This window comes from Globicephala melas, chromosome 8 (assembly GCF_963455315.2).
Source record: "Globicephala melas chromosome 8, mGloMel1.2, whole genome shotgun sequence".
Lineage (NCBI taxonomy): Eukaryota > Metazoa > Chordata > Mammalia > Artiodactyla > Delphinidae > Globicephala > Globicephala melas.
The window spans coordinates 60070653-60088440 of NC_083321.1; the positions used below are offsets into that span (position 1 = coordinate 60070653).

General features: G+C 44.6%; 1 protein-coding gene across 27 annotated transcripts in view; it reads right to left on the bottom strand.

Annotated features, from left to right (window-relative positions):
- DLG2 (discs large MAGUK scaffold protein 2) overlaps positions 1–17788 on the bottom strand; it is a 2016902-nt gene that overhangs the window by 73153 nt on the left and 1925961 nt on the right. For all 27 annotated transcript variants that reach the window (XM_060303825.1, XM_060303817.1, XM_060303816.1 and 24 more), the window contains one exon: positions 1266–1442. In XM_060303825.1, coding sequence (XP_060159808.1) covers positions 1266–1442 — 177 coding nt within the window. The remainder of the gene's footprint in view (positions 1–1265; positions 1443–17788) is intronic.

Here is a 17788-nt window from a genome sequence, read left to right on the forward strand (position 1 = left end):
ATACCATATCTCTTTTCTAGGGTGCAGATAATTTGTTTCTCAGACAATATCTTAGTGCCAGAAGGACAGTCATGGGAAGGAAAGTTCCTTTCTAGTGGTAATGGTCAGAAACCGCTGGGACAGATGAAGGACGTGGCTGTTCTGAAGCCTATTCCCGCCTTTCAAAAGCAGAGTCGAAGAAATGCTTAGAAGAGAAAGAACATAATAGTCTTTACTTGGGAATTACATACAGAACTAATTATCTGAGTGAAAGTAGGGAGTGCTAGGTGGGGTGGGGGACAAGAGTAACTAACGCTATAAAAAACAGCTGTAAACCCACTCTTTGGACCTCACCAGACGTTTGACAGCTCTTATCCCGATTTTGTTTATTTCCCCAATGGAACTGTCATTTTATTTTTTTTAATTCAAGCATACCTGATTTACAATGTTGTGTTAATTTCTGCCGTACAGCAAAGTAATTCAGTTATACATACATACATTCTTTTTTTATATTCTTTTCCATTATGGTTTATCATAGGATACTGAATAAAGTTCTCTGTGCTATGCAGCAGGACCTTGTTGTTTATCCCCAAGTATCTGATTTTGGAATGGAGGTTTTTAGTCTTTTCCCATCAATATCTGGAAGTACTACACAGCCAGGACATGAGCTTTGTAAACAGTCTACTTTACTTGGCTTTCACCTGGCCTTTCTATAAACTTATCCAGTAAACTATGAACCTCTGAAGTAACCCCTCTGAGTTTGTCAGTATACAAGCTGATAAGCGTAATCTTGAACACACGAAAGCTGCTAAGTTTTAGGAAGGCAGAATAAGCAGATCCTCTTTCTTCCTTTATCACAGTTGGCAGTTTTGGTAAAACCCTAACATGAGCAGCGTGAGAGCATTTCATTTGTGTCACCTGCCATCACTGACAATTTCCCCGCAGACTGACTATCCTACTCAAAGAGATATTTTGTGAACAGTCTGCCACATCTTCATCTTCCCTCACCTCCACTCCCTGGAGAGCTGAGCAGCAAATCCTCTGAAACAAAAAAGGCATTCTGGGGGCTTCCCTGGTGGCGCAGTGGTTGGGATTCCGCCTGCCGACGCAGGGGACGCGGGTTCGTGCCCCGGTCTGGGAGGATCCCATATGCCGCGGAGCGGCTGGGCCCGTGAGCCATGGCCGCTGAGCCTGCGCGTCTGGATGACTGTGCTCTGCAACTGGAGAGGCCACAACAGTGAGAGGCCCGCATACCGCAAAAAAAAAAAAAAAAAAGGCATTCTTACCTCCGCTTGCTGGGGATGACCCCCATCTCCTCACTGTCGCCCTCCAGCGTGACTCTCCTGGCTTGCCACCACTCATCATCAGAGGCGTTGATAACGTGGAGAATGTCTCCATATTTAAAACTAAGTCCTTGACTTGGCAGCCCACTGTCCTTGCTCTTGTCGTAGTCAAACATGGCTCTGGAGGAAATGACAAGAGAGAGAACATTGTTAGGAATCTCTGGCAGCACAGATCTAGGATTCACCATTCTGACTGTTCATTCCTGCCCTGAGAACCCATTGCCCATTGGATACCAACTCCCAGGACTAACCCCTGGAATCGCAGTCAACATTCCTACTGCTTTGGTCACAAATCACGATTAGTTCTTACTTCTCCCAGGAGGTTGCGAGGCAGGTTAGTACTCTCTCACTACAATCAAATTTTACAAATCACTAGAAAGGAAGAATGAAGAGAACCATGGCATCTTTCTGAATGCAGCATGGTAACAACTTCCATGTCCTCCCACAGGGGACTGGGACCCTTCCACTCACTGGAGTATTGGACTATCACTAAAATTGGATGGTTGTAGAGGTTAATTTAATGACATTACTAAATGCTCACAAAGCAATAATGAAAATACACCTATGTTTATGTGTATGTATATAGACACATAGATCAAAATATGAACAAGGGACTTCCCTGTCTGTCCAGTGGTTAAGACTCCATGCTTCCAATGCAGGAGGGGAGGCTTTGATCCCTGGTTGGGGAACTAAGATCCCACATGCCGCATGGTGCGGGCAAAGAACAAAAAATGATATGAACAAGATAAATTGCTTCCATAGTATACCAAGCCTATCTCATCATTGCATTTATCACGCTGAATTGTAATTCTTCCTTTATGTAGCATGTTTTCCCCACTAAAGAGTCTTTGCTGAGCCTTTGCCGAGCCCAACACGCTGTAATATATATGACTGATGGGGTGAGGGAGTTGGAAGCAGAATTACGATGATTGAGACCTCAGTGACGAGCTGTTGTCCCAAGCAGCTGACAATCTGTCTCAAGTTTTACATTGTCCGCCTCCTCCTGTATCTCTCACAAACCATCACCACACACATACAACATGAGATTTCCCCGGAGAAGCAGATTTTGCCACATCCCTGTTTATTCCCCTTTGATTCGATTCTAAGAATTTCCTTAGAGTGTAGCCACTATGCAAGCAAAACTAGCTAGATCTGATGAACAGGTCTGTCTAAAATCACTGAGGACCAAGTATGATTCTTTTTCTTTCTTTCTTTTTTTTCCTCATGAAAGAAATGTCACATCTGCTGTCATGGCAACCCAAAAGAGCTGAAGGCAGCATCTACAGCTCTCAAATACTGCAGGGAAAGTTGAACTACTTGCAACACAGCCCCTTTTTCCATTAATTATGTCCCCAGGTGAAGGAATACGGGCCGGGTGGGGGCGAGGTCTCAGCTCCTAGAATGACTCATTTCCACCCGACCATCTGCATCTTCTCTACCAAAGACTTCACAAAACCCCAGCCAGGAAAAGGGGACTGAGAGAAGGCAGAGACCCACTCCTGACTCTGTCACTTCTCTGGCTGGCTGATGTGACACAAATTAACATTCCTGAACCACAGGTTTTTAAATGTAAAATTAGTCCAATAACTATATTCACGTGGAGCTGCGGTGAGCATTAATGACATAACACATCGGATGCACCCGGCTCATGGTAGGTGCTGTGTAGCATAGTGCGGTATAATAGCGGCTAAGAAACGACTCAGGGGCCACACTGTTAGGGGCCATGTCCTGGTCCTACTACTTCTCTTCTTACTAGTCACATAGCTGGTAACCCAGGAAAGCGCTCTAGCCCCTCTTAGGCCTCAGTTCACTCAAATATAACACAGTGATGACAACAGTGATGATAACGGTACCCCTATCATGGAATTGTTGTATGGATGAAATGCTACCTAAGGTAATATATGTAACGCATACACAAAAGTGCCTACACATAGTGACAATCTTTAAGTATGAACTGTTATTATTATAATTATTACCTCCTTTTCCCCCTTTGAGTGTATACTTATAAAAATCCTTTCTATGGATTCTATTCTGTGCAAAAAAGAGTTAACACAGCAATCCTGAGATTACATCCTTAAAAAGGCCTGCTTACAAGGACAGCCCTTGGCTGACATCTGGGAACTTAGTTTTGGGGAGGGTTCTTACCATTTCCTATTAAGAACGGCTCACTGTGCCTAAGCTGTTTATATAAACAATACCATTTAAGCTGAATACCTGCTTTTCCCTTGGGAGTCTGGAATTGCAGCAGGTGCCAGGCAGTGAGGGTGCCTACGTGACCAGCCTGCAATAAAATCTCTGGACACTGAGTCTGTAAGGAGCTTCCCTGGTAGACAGGGTTTTACACCCATTGTCACGATTTGTTGCTGGAGGAATCAGGCATATCCTGTGTGACTCCACTGGGAGGAGACTCCTGGAAGCTTCACCTAGTTTCCTCTAGACTTTGTCCCATGCACCTTTCCCTTCACTGAGTTTGCTTTGGATCCATTTCCTATAATAAATCACAGTCATGAGGATGACTATGCTGAGTCCGATGAGCCCTCCTAGTACATCATCGACCTTGAGAGTTGTCTTTGGGACCCCCAACACTCGCTCTATAGATTGGAAGGCATATTCATATACACTTCCTCATTTGTGACTCAATACATTCCTACAAAGAAGGCACAATGGATATAGTACTTCCTATCCCCTTTTTACAGATGAGGGGCAAACCTAGCAAGGACCCCTAACTAACCCCAGGACACATGGCTTAGAGGCAGCAAGCTGGGGCTGGAGCGTGTGTCTCCCGACGCTAAGTCCTAGTTCGGTGCTCTTCACCTTGTTCCCCCCCACCCCCCCCCGCCTCAATCTGGGAGGTGGGGAAGGTGGTGACAGGGTGGCAAGGAGGATAATCATGATGACAACCACTACTTATGCCCATATTAGGGGCCTGGCACTTTGTATTCATTGTCTTATTTGACATCGTAACAACCTGAAAGGTAAAAATTAGTACCCCTGTTTTACAGATGGCGGAGGAGGTTCAGGAAGTTAAGGAACCTGCCTTAGGTCACAAGTACGCACATGGTAGACACTGAATCTAGAATAAGGTTTGTCTGACTCCAAAACCCACATTTGTGGCCATTTCATTATCAGGCTCAATTTCCCAGCCTGTCGCCCTCTGGCTGTGCTCACGACTTAGCAGTACCAGGAACTTTTAATCTTCCCTTCAGAGCTGACCACCTCTTCTCCCCCAAATCCCTGCAGTTCCCTTACTGCTCAGTTCTTGTCCCAGTATTCCTATCCTAAGGTCCCCTAACCTCTAGTGTGGCTCCAGGCTCCTTCTGGATTGTAAAGCGTGGGGAGTGGAGGTAGAAAAGCCATCAGGAAAGCTGGCAGATGGTGGCCAAGAAGGCAGGCTATAGGGTCAGACTGCCTGGGTTTGCAACTTTTTAACGTGTGTGATCTTGAACAAGTTACTTAACCTCTCTGGGTTTCAAGCTTTCTTTTCTTTTCCTTTTTTAAAAGCAAATTTATTATTTATTTATTTATTTTTGGCTGCACTGGGTCTCTGTTGCTGCGCGCGGGCTTTCTCTAGCTGCGGCCAGTGGGGGCTACTCTTCGTTGTGTGGGCTTCTCATTGCGGAGGCTTCTCTTGTTGCGGAGCGCAGGCTCTAGGTGCGTGGGCTTCAGTAGTTGTGGCATGCGGGTTCAGTAGTTGTGGCTCGCGGGCTCTAGAGTGCAGGCTCAGTAGTTGTGATGCACGGGCTTATGTGCTCCGCAGCATGTGGGATCTTCCTGGACCAGGGATTGAACCCGTGTCCCCTGCATTAGCAGGCGGATTCTTAACCACTGCGCCCCCAAGGGAAGTCCCTCAAGCTTTCTTAACTGTAAAACTGGCATAGTAATAACACCAGCCACCTCAAAGAGTTGCAGTGAGGATTAAATGAAATAAGATATGTAAAGTGTTGTAACACCTGCCTGGCAGTAGCAAGTGCTCAGTAAACGCTAGCTATTATTACTATGATAATTATTATTCTGAAAAACGCACTGGGATTTGAATCAGGGGATCTGGGTCCCAACTGTGCCACTTAGTAGCTGTCTTATGGACTGTGTACAAAGACGTCTAAAACACCTTACTATCCTCAGGACCCAGTACAGTGCTGGGCACAAAGCAGACCCTCAGGAAGGTCTGTGGAAATATTTCAGATGACCTTTGAAAGCCCCGCTTCTTTCAAGCCTCAGCGACCCTGTGTGCAAGGGGAGGGGAATAGAGACCAATCCCGAAGGTCCCCACCAGGTCAGACATTAATTCTACTGGGCTTCATTCTAGTCCCAAGTATTCTTGAGGGGAGATTTCCCACCCTTGGGATCAGCAACATGCTCTTTCCATGAGTTCTATTTCTCTTGGACAATCTTGGACAATCTGCCCCTCTAGGATCACACTGATTCAGACTTGTCAGGTCCCTAAAAGCAAGCAGCTGACACATTTCAGCAGCTTTTAGCTCCTTTGGATATTAATGGATCGTCACATCTGGGAAAAACGCTACAGTGTCCCATCACCTATTTTAAAAAGCGATAAGCTGTTTTTAATTTGCTTTATGTGCTAATTCATCACAGCAACTTTTATAAAATGCCATTAAGACTCACACTTTTCACCCAGGGTGCTTTAACAAGTCCATTAGACAAGTAGAATTAGACATGAATAATGCAACGACTCTCCCATCCCTCCTGCCCCTCCTGCATTTCAACATGTGGCGGGTGGCCCCTTGCCAACAGGGGAAGTCTAGGAAAGGAAGTGGGGGGGTGAAGCAGCTGCTTATCCTCATGGCTGTGCAACCTGGCTGTGGAGACCTAGGTACCAGACCAAAATTGTGCTTTTTAAGTGTCCCACAATATGCTAGACCTTATATTCATTGTCTCCCTCAATTTACTGGGTAGGCAAGCCAGCATACGGGTTATATGCCAAGCTTTGGAGAGAGAAAAGTTCTGGATTTAATTCCCAACTCTGTCATCACTAGTTGTGAATCTGGGGCCTGTGACTTAACCTCTTAGCTGACCTCTTAACCATAGATGACTACTCCCTCATCAGTGAAGCTCAGGTAACGATGGCATTGACTCACAAGATTGTTATGGAGATACAACAACGGGATGGGGCCTGTAAAGTACACAAGACCAGCACAGGATGAATTCCACTTTGTCAGATTACGATCCTGCCACGTAAGCAATTTTTTTTTTTTTTTTTTGCGGTACGCGAGCCTCTCACTGTTGTGGCCTCTCCCGCTGCGGAGCACAGGCTCCGGACGCGCAGGCTCAGTGGCCATGGCTCACGGGCCCAGCCGCTCCACGGCATGTGGGTGGGATCTTCCCGGACCGGGGCACGAACCCGTGTCCCCTGCATCAGCAGGCTGACTCTCAACCACTGCGCCACCAGGGAAGCCCCTGCCACGTAAGCATTTTTGATCTCATAAAGGAAACGAGAGCCGAAATGAAAAAAGCTAGTAAGTGGCAGAACCAGAATTCAAACAGACAGATGTGTCTGAATCAAGAAGCCCGTGCTCCTGACTGTAAGAACCCAGCTTGGAACTCCCGATAAAGGATGTTGTACTTAGATCTCATCCCCAAAGATTTCATGATTGGATGGTTGCATTGATGATGACACCGTGGACTAGACTTCAGGAGAGAGGCACATGTACTTTACTGAGCCCACATTCAGTTCTCACACTGCCCTGCAGTGCATATTTTGGCCTTGTGTTGCAGATGAGGAAACACAAACTTGGATAAATTAAGCAACATGTCCAGTGTCACACCAGCTATCAAGGTGTGTTTCAGCTGTCATGTTCTATGCCTTTGTTCTTTAAGACACTTTGGGGAAATGAGGTAACTTTCCATGTGGCTGACATTTATGTGCCTCATAGGACTGTTTGTGTTGTGAAGGTCATTCTGTGTCATCTCCTTCATCAATCCAAAAACTCATTCACTGGGAGTTAAGTGCCCCTCTCATATACTCTTACCTCATCCTGTATTGTGTTTTTTAACATTTGCAAATTCTAGTTTGCATGAGCATGGAAGGTGGGGAAGGTTCATATTCCTCCTATCCCCAGAATCTACCCCATAACAGATGCCCAATAAAAGTGATTTTCTGTTATTCAGTCTATCACCTATGCTTGTCACAGGGCAATCCCTGGAATTCAACAGTTTGTTTTCTTTCCTATAAGGCCTGGGCAGTTGGAAATAGCAGGTAAAGAAGGCCTGAGTGACACCCAGCATAGGCCTTCCTGTCTTTCTTAGGAAATGATGAACATATGTGCCATATGTGTGATTGTGTCTCTCAAGTCAGAACATATCCACCCCAGGTAGAGGGATACACGCAGCTCCGTACCGATTACTCCTCACATCTCTCTGAGGAGCCACCCACACCCCTGTGGATGAGTCATCGTGTCCAAACTTACTGAGCTCTATCAAGGCCACTTATTTCCCCACTCACCTCAATAATGAATTGCCTTCGGTGAGAGTGGTGGCTAAAGCCGTCACCAAATCAGTCTTAGTGGATGGGAACACGTTAGCCTCTGTCAATCCTTGTAAGAGGTCATTGACCACGATGCCATTGTTTATTGAGTGACTGCTGAGCACGTGGTAGGCCTACAACATACATGTCAGGCACTGTTCTGGGTATTTATTATCTGTGATTCAAAAGATAGCCCTTAGGGGCTTCCCTGGTGGTGCAGTGGTTGGGGGTCCGCCTGCCGATGCAGGGGACGCGGGTTCGTGCCCCGGTCCGGGAGGATCCCGCGTGCCGCGGAGCGGCTGGGCCCGTGGGCCATGGCTGCTGGGCCTGTGCGTCCGGAGCCTGTGCTCTGCAGCGGGAGAGGCTGCAGCAGTGAGAGGCCTGCGTACCGCAAAAAAAAAAAAAAAAAAAAAGATAGCCCTTATAATGCAGGCATCGTTCCCATTTTACAGAAGGGTAAATACACTATATGCCATGGACTGTGGTATCCCATGGGTTATACCTTGTAATAATTAGTAACCTAATAAGGCAGGTTTGTGCTCTTTAAAGACACCCTTCTCAGCACACAAGTGTTTCCTTTTATGTTACAAGGTTATTGGAAAAATGTCAATTTCTACTGGACGCAAGGAACCAGGCAGTCACTATCATGACTGAAGGTGGAACTAATCGGGCACCGACCAGAGATCCTCACAGCCTAGGCCTCTGCACAGCAGTGGCATTTTGATTATAATCAGGGAAGAAGCATCATTTCTGGGGGCAACAACTCCCTGTCTCTCTCAGTCTCTCCTGAGTCTCTAGGGACAATTCCCCGAGGGACATGGCATGAGCCGACTTCACATGTCTAGAGGTCTGCGTGTTGACCATTGCAGACAACTCATCATCAGGGTCTCCAGGGATGGGGCCCATTCCAGGCTGCCCTCCCTCTCTCCCGGGGTGTCCTAGCATCTGTCAGGTTGGTTTACACTGCAGCGCCGACTGACAGGCCCCCCATCTGAGGGAAGGAGAGGCAAATCTGAACCTGCCCAAAGGCAGGCTTGACAGACCACAACGAATGGTACTACAGGTTTCAGGGCTAGGTAAGGCTGTAAAGATTAATCTTAAAATCATTGTCTTTTGGGCTTCCCTGGTGGCGCAGTGGTTGAGAGTCCACCTGCCGATGCAGGGGACACGGGTTTGTGCCCCGGTCCGGGAGGATCCCACATGCCGCGGAGCGGCTGGGCCCGTGAGCCATGGCCGCTGAGCCTGCGCGTGCGGAGCCTGTGCTCCGCAACAGGAGAGGCCACAACAGTGAGAGGCCCGCGTACCGCAAAAAAAAAAAAAAAAAAAAAAAAAAACCATTGTCTTTTCCCCCAGATGCCATCAGCTGGCTACTCAGAAAATGAAATATGGGAAAGAGGAACATGGCCAGGATGAATAGCCCAGGTTTTATGACAGTTCTAAAAGCTCTTATGTTCTGGCCTTGTTTGTCAGACAATCAAGATATATTAATCAAGATATTTCAGAAAGGCTGACAAAGCCCTGACCATAGCCTTTTATTTCTGATCTGAGCTAAAAATGTACAGCAAACTTTGGTATCTACTTTTTAGGGTCTTACTGTCACAAATTAGTAAGCTTGCAGTGGAGAAAAAGAATATCCTGATTTGGAATTTCATTATTGCTGATACACAATTACCATCTAAATATTTAAATTTATACACAGAAGACTCAGGTCAAGATCATGAGACATGAACATTAGATAGTCCTGGGTTCAAACAGCTCCTCTGCCATTTAAGCAGCTGTGTGATTTTCATCTCTGTACCTAGGCCTCCCAAGGGATAAAATGAGGGGCAAGAATCCCTGTCCAACAGAGTCCTTATAAGAATTACATATACCAGAGCTTTTAGAACCCAGTAAGTCCTCAGTGTTTGTTCATTGAGTCTAGAATCTAAATTTCTTCCCTGTAAATTCCATCCCTTTTTTCTAGTGTTGCTCACTGGAGCATAAACAAAGCAACCCTACCTCTGCTTTCCAATAACACTTTCTTTTAAGTATTTACTGAATGACTAGTGATATCAGCTGACACATGCCAGGCCTAGAAGGTGTTGGAGAAAGTTCATTTCTCTCATGAGCAAATAAAAAAGGGGAGAAAGACATCCAAGAATAGTCCACACAACTACCCCAAATTCTTAGTGGTAGTTTATCAGGGTTGGTGATGAAATTCACATACCACAAAACCTGACTATTGGATAATCACTTCAGCTCTCTCAATATTGAGTTTGTTTTGTTTGTCTGTTTGTTTATGAATTTCAGAAAACTGGGTGGAAACTACAGGGCTAGACTGAGGCAAGAGAAAATCTGGAATTAGGGAAAACTTCACCTCAAAATCTCATATATGTCCATAAAGGCTCCCATTATCACCTGTTGAATGAGGGCAGACAGAGAAGACAAGAGATGGTTCCTTACGCACCCAGGTAAAACACTGAGTTCAGGATGTGATTTAACTTACATGCACGGAAATGAGATAACAGTTATTTAAATATTAAATGCAACATTATTTACAGAGTGCCTATTATGTGCCAATCATTATGATGTGCTGAGGGCTCAGAAATACACAAGAGGCTTGCTTCTTGTCCTCATGGAGCTTAATATTTGGTTGAGGATACTGGTAAGGGATATATTTGTTCAGCTACTCAATTATTCATTCATCAAATATTTACTGAGCACATACCAATGATGATTCTGGAGCTTATCAGTGAATGAAAACAGACAAAATTTCATGCCTTCATGGAGCTTATGTTCTAGTGAGAAAAGATGGGCAAAAAACAATAAACCTAATAAATAAGCAAACAGTATATTAGGTTAGGAGTAGCTAGTTGGTATAGAACAAGTTAAAAATAGAGCAGAATAAGAGGCATCAGGATTTTGAGATGGCGTAGAGTTGTGGTGGTGAAGGTTGTATTTGTAAATAGGCTGGTCAAAGTAGGGCTCACTGAGAAAGACATCTGGGCCGAGGCTTGAAGGAGGCGAGGGAATTAGTCATGCTGGCATCTGAGGAAAGTGTTCTAAGAAGAGGGAACAGCCAGTGCAAAGGCCCTAAATATAGTTAAAATCGAGCATGACGTGTAATATACTAAGAATGAGTGTGGGGTGCCACAGGATGGCACAGCAGGATCCCCCATTAGGTGCTCAGAAAGCAGTTGACGAATGAAGGGACAATTCTCCCAGCTCCACTAGCTGAGAGGTGGTAGCACCCCTCCCACCCCCCCCCAACTGACTAGACATGTCCTTCAGGCTTTGTCCTAAAGGGAACCCCTTCTGTAATAATAGTGATCTCACGTCCTGAGGACTCAGCTTTCTTCCCTCAGCCTCTCCCCCTTCCTACCTCTCCTTGGAAGCATGCACATGAGCTGAGCCATGGAAGACCTTCCCCTCTTCTCTTGGACATTCTCTACCACAACTCACACAGTGTAGGTGGAATTTTTCAGCCAAGAATTTTTCTTAACATTGTTGAACAAGCTGACGCACTGACTGGATATAAAAAAATAAGCATAAAATCATTCAGCAAATTTCAATCCATTCTTTGAAACTCGTGACATTCTCTGGGAACCCTCTGAGCCTATCCAGAGAGCCTATCCATTCCCCTCTCCGTGCCAGGCTGCAACCTTGTATCTGGCCTTATTCTTGCACTTAGCAGGTGGCATTTTAGTTGATTTGCCTATAGGTCTACTTCCCTGATCAACAGCTCAGCTCCTTGGGGTTAGGGTAGTGTCTCGTTCGTCTCTGCGTCTCTCCCACAGGGCACAGAGGAGGCGCACACAACACAAGGCTAAACTGAACTGAATCGAATCAAAACCCATGCTCTGTGACTTTGGAACATGACAAATCAAAACCCATGCTCTGTGACTTTGGAACATGACTTCACCTCTTTGGGTCTCTTGCGGTTGCCTCATGTGTAAAATGGAATTTAAAATACTATATTTTATCACCCTTTTTTCATCCTCATATTTCAAAAGTTAGGATGCATCTTACCATCAACGCCATCTTGTAATTCAATGGACAGCATTTTTCCTTTCTTGGTGACACACAGAGTGCATCTTATAGTCAATGACAACCTAGATTCACTGAAACATGTTAGGAACCATCTCACAGTTGTTGTGAAGATTGATTAATTATGGATGAAAGGCCCTCAGATCAGTATATGCATATATATGTGTGTGTGTGTGTGTGTGTGTGTGTGTGTGTATAGCTGCTCTTGTGTTGTTATTTATTGTGGGTCATGTAGGGTCACGCTATCTTTCTCTCCTTCTTCTGTACACATTTGCAAACCCCTGTGGTACTCTCTGCTCAGTGACTGTTCAGAAAGTGCTCACAGGCCAAACGCTGTGCTACATAGCCTGACTTGTTCAGGAAGAGTTCTGTTTAGCAGTTTGCTTAATTGAATGAAGTGCCTGTAGGGAATGTCCCAGGTTTGGCCAGTAGTTCAGGAATTTAGGGAAAGAAAAAGGAACTAATAATATCCGGAATATCAGTGTTTATAGATTCTGTGAATCTTGTTAGTATCTTATTCCATCAGCACAATCTTTTAACTTTAGCACTAAAGTTTTCATGCCAGAGCATTTTCCATACACCTAGTGTTAAGTCATTCATTCATTCATCTATTGAACACCTACTACATGCCAGGCACCAGGATAATGGAAAGTGTCAGCCAGACCTGGGAGACTCCTCAGCTGTGCCATCTACTTGCTCTGCGGCTGTAGGCACAGTCCTTAAATTCTGTTTCTCAATGTGTAAAGACTAATTTCTGCCTGCTGTGTACTAAAGGCCTGTATCCCCCACAAAATTCATATGTTGAAACTCTACCCTCCAATGTGGGTTCTTTGGGGGTAATCAGAATTAGATGTGGTCATGAGGGTGGATTAGCCCTCTTAAACGTCATCAGAGAGCTTGCTTTTTCTCTCTCTCTCTACCATGTGAAGATACAACGACAAGTTGGCAGTCTGCAACCCGGAAGAGGCCTTCACTGGCACCCAACTGTGCTGGCACCCTGATCTCACACTTCCAGCCTCTGGAACTGCGAGAAATAAATTTCTGATGTTAATAAGCCACCCAGTCTACGGTTCTTTGTTGCAGCAGCTTGAACTGACTAAAGACACTGTCTAATACATGTTGCTGGGATGAAATGAGGTAACACATGTAAAACTCCTACGGCACAGTGTCTGGTGTATAGACACTTGGAAAACTGCAAGAATAATATGCACTGGCACAGAAAACTATGTTACAACTCAAATTTTATGGGGTGTAGGAATGATTTAGTCCCAATTTTCATTTTTAGTATCAATCTATTTAACATTTATCTGGCTGGCTCTTCCTAAGTGCCAGGCTTGGGGCTAGTGATTCTATTGGCACTAAATGGAAGGAGAGGTTGGAGTAGAGATGTTTCCTGTGGGCTGGAGTGCTGGGCAATGGCTCGCTTTCCCTAATGCTGTTCTCATTCCATTTGGTGAAGCGATCAGATAGTCCTGTGGGACTGCTCTAAAACAGCCAATACACATAACTTTTAGGTGCCTGACGCCATGCATTCGTTCTTTCAGCCGTAGTTAATGAACACCTATTATATGCCAGGCATTATGCTAAATATTGGAGTTTTAGTGGTGAACAAGAAAAGCAAGACACCACTTTTGGAACTGAGGAAAGACAGATGTAGAAGAAATAATTACCAGTACAATATATCTTAAAAAGCAGATGGGGAAATAACCCATGAGAATATTCAGTGGAGAGAAACAGAACCTACTCTGGGAAGAATGGGTTAGGGAGGCTTCCAGGAGGAGGAGCTATTTAATTTGAGATCTGCAGGATGAGTAGATGTAGGCAGAGGCAATATGCATTCAGAGGCTCTGAAGGAAGAAATAGCAGGCAGTGAACTTGAAGGAAGACCAATGTCCTGGATGGCCCAAGATGAGACCAGAGAACAAAGGAGAGGCCGGATCCCAGAGGGACCTTGTGATACACTCCTCACAGTGTTGGGAGGCCATTAGAGAATTTTAAACAGGATAGTGAGTTGATCAGATCTGCATTGAAAACATCTTTCTGGATGGAAAGTGTAAAATGGATTGGACAGAAGTGCACTGGGCACTTCTGATGCCGAGAGCTGATGCCGAGACCTCAGGTAGCAGGCTGAGGTAGTAATACAAATGATGATGGCTTGACCAGGGTGGTGGCAACAGGGTGGACAGAGGTTCCAGATATTTACTTTGGCCAGTATCTATCTGTCTCTGTCCCTCTCTCCCACCATAATCTAAGGGCAATGTTTTCAAAGTTTTATTACCAGAATAAACGTGTTTTTTTTTTCTTTAAAAGAAGGCTTCTGGTAACATAACAATTATACCTCTGATTGAAAACAGGGAGGTGTGACTTCTCTGGTGGCGCAGTGGTTAAGAATCCGCCTGCCAATGGAGGGGACACGGGTTCGAGCCCCGGTCCGGGAAGATCCCACATGCCGCAGAGCAACTAACCCCGTGCACCACAACTACTGAGCCTGTGCTCTAGAGCCCTGAGCCGCAACTATTGAGCCCATGTGCCACAACTACTGAAGCCCATCGCCTAGAGCCTGTTCTCCACAACAAAGATAAGCCATAGCAATGAGAAGCCCGTGCACTGCAACGAAGAGTAGCCTCTGCTCTCCACAACTAGAGAAAGCCCACACGCAGCAATGAAGACCCAACACAGCCAAAAATAAATAATAAAATAAAATAAATTAATTAAAAAACAAAAAGAAAGAAAGAAAACAGGAAGGCAAAAGAGAACTTTTGGCCTCTCTTCCACTCCAACTGCACAGCAGCCCAAAGGCCCCTGAGAAGAACGCTGGGACTCCTTAAATCAGAGCGTGAAAATCTCCAACCTAGTACATTACTCCCAAGCACTTTAAAATGAAGAAACCTCTCTCTTCTTTTATTGATGTTATGACACCTCCAAACCCACCTCCAATTCCTACAATGCCTGTTTGCTTTCAAAGTGGAAGCTCGATGAAAATTCTCCTTGGAGCATTTTGGGACAGGTTAGCAAGGCCTCCTTGAAACAACTAGAGATACACCAGGGTGTTTCAAACTCTAATTACAGAACTCTGCAGGATGGAATTGTGATTAGTTTTCTCTCAAAGAGTAAAGAGCATCACTCAGAATGCATTTCAACAGATATTTATTGCATGTGTTTTGAGAAGACCCTTTTCTGTTCTCAGAGGTTGTTTATATTGACAAGCTACAGACAGTTCCTTAGAAGAAGAAAGTCTTCTTGTTAGAATGTCAACACTTTCTAAGCGAACAAGAGAAAGCTGTGGGGCACATTCAGCGGAGCGTGTGTATGGACTGAGAGGAATCTGACAGGTAGAGAAACATTTCTTCTAATGAGAGGAGGAAGGAACGAGAAACTGCTGCTTAATACCATTTTGCATGTTAGCCAAGGCCGGGCTTTGATAAAGAAGCCAACGGGAAACCCTGAAGTTGGCCAATCAGGTCTGATCGAAGTGTGTAATTGGGCAGGAAAGCATGAGGGGAACTCGGCCACGATAGTTATTCCTAGAATAGTCAGCACCCAGTGGAAGGTAAACTGGGATGATGCTTAAGGTAAGCATGGGGAAGATGTCTGGATGAGAAGCCAGACGGGAGAACCATTCAGGCTGCCAGGCTGAGCCTTGGAGAGTGGCCCTTTGAGCTAGCGAGATCCACAGCTCTAATCATCAGCCCGTAATGTGAAGCCATGACTGCCCTTTCCCATCCCACAGTCCCATTTTCGGTGATTATTACATTGCCTGCGGACCACCCTGGAAACAGCCCCCTGTTCCTTTACTTGTTCTCTGTCTGCTCTCTCTTCTCACCTGGGTCCCGTTATTTATTAAGTGCTTCTTAGATGTCCCCAATACTGTGCTCAGTGCCGAAGGTGAAAAATGAGTAAGATGGTACCCTTGCCCTCACACAATGTATGAGTCTAGTAGGTTAGACAATACTGTCAGCAAATCAATTATATTTAGTTTACTAAATGCAACAGCAGAAGCAGTACAATTTGTGGAGGAAACCAAGCGCTGCCCATGCTGAATGATGAGTGTGACTCTCCTGCAGTCACCCACTTGTAATGGACTGGCTGGATCTCACGCTCTGTAAGAACGCAAGCTATTTTTGATGGTGCCAGGGGTTGAGCCACAGAGCAAAAGGAAACGTTTTGTAACCTAAGCTCTTGGCAATAACTTTTAAGGCTGGAATTTCATCTGTCTTTAGGAACTTCCCCATCACCTCTGATTTCAGCAGGGATATTTGATACAAGCATCAAAGAAATAGTAATGTCTAGGCTCTGCATCATGGCCATACATTTGGCTGGTGTGCTTTTTGCCTTGAATGAAAGGTTGGAAATGATAAACGAAACCCATAAACAGGCTTACGTTGCTCATAGGTATTTCATCACTGAGTTTTAGGCACAACAGCAACTGGCAGTGGAATAATTAGGCAAGATGAATGCTCGATACGCATCAGAATTGCCAACAGAAAGAAGGTATTGGGTTTTAAAGAAATGCCGTGCAGACCGGTAATTTGGGGTAGTAGGGAGCAAGATTTCCTGTTTGACAGATGGGTGAGCATCCTAAGGGGACCAGCTTGTTGTGAAGTTAATCAAGGCAGACTGTTTGGCAAGAAAGAGGCTCATTGCCTAGGACAGATTTAGATCAATTCTGGCAGGAAGGAATATCCACAAGAGGCTGTTTTCAATTTCATTTAATCAGTTAGGAAAGATGGAGTTACCGGCATCAAGTGGGAGAAGGATATGAAATCTATAAAGTAGGGAAAGAAATGTGTATTCGAGTGAAGTAATTTGTCTGATAATCCACAGAGATGTGGGCTTTTGTAATTTCATAGTAAAGTCACAAAGTTCATGATTTCTCTAAATTGGCTCTAGAGGTAGTCCCTTACTTAGTCCAACGTCTCCCACTGGTATTTCTTATGTTTCACTGCTCTCTCTCTCCTTTTGTTGATTTCAAAATCTGATACATCTGATAAATAACTCTTTCGTGGCTTTAAGCCATATAATGTTGTCTTGATAAAACTGTTAGAAGTTTAAAATTTTTTAAATTTTATTGGTGTCTTCTGTCAGTCTTTTTTGACATATGACATGAAAATACCAGTTATGCATCCTTTTTCCAGGTAAAAGATGTCTTAGTCTATCTATTATCTGATAGCATGGGGTTCAAGAGGAGGAGGAAATGAGGAAGGAAACTAATGGTTACTGAGCACCTGCCATTGGCTAGACATTAGAGTAGGCACTTTACATATGTTGGCATTAAATACTAAGAGCATTATGTATTTGTCATTAATCTCTCCATTTTACAAACTGAAAAAAATGAGGTTCAGAGATATTAAGTAATTTGACCATGGTTACCTAGTAGGCAAGTGGCAGACCTAGGAATTGAACCCAGATCTGTCTCTTGTGTCTGGACTGTCCACTGTACATCTGCCTCTGTACGGCATCTTCTCTCCCAGAGAAAATGATCACGTCCTTAGAGCTCAGGACATGATTGATTAATTAAAACACCTACTTTCATATTAACATCCATTTATTCAACTTACATGCGTTAACCACATACTACATGCAAAAAACCAGTGCTGGATGCTGTGTGTGTGAGTGTGTGTGTGTGTGTGTGTGTGTGTGTGTGTGTAAAACATGGTCCTTTCCCTCAGTGAGAGTCTCGACTAGAGTGGGAAATAGTTATCTGCACAAATAATTATAAGACAAGGCATAATGTCAAGCGTGCATGGAAGGATGACAAACAACATGCTACTGAATAAATTGAAGAAAGATTAACATTAGTTCCAATGACCAGACAAGGTTTCAAGGAAAAGGTGGTGTTTTGCATATGCACTGAGGAATGCATATGACTTGGCCAAAGAAAGATGAAAATAAAGAGTATTAGAGGCTGAGGAAAAAGAATAAACAAAAGCATCAAATTACAAAAGAATGGTTTGGGTGT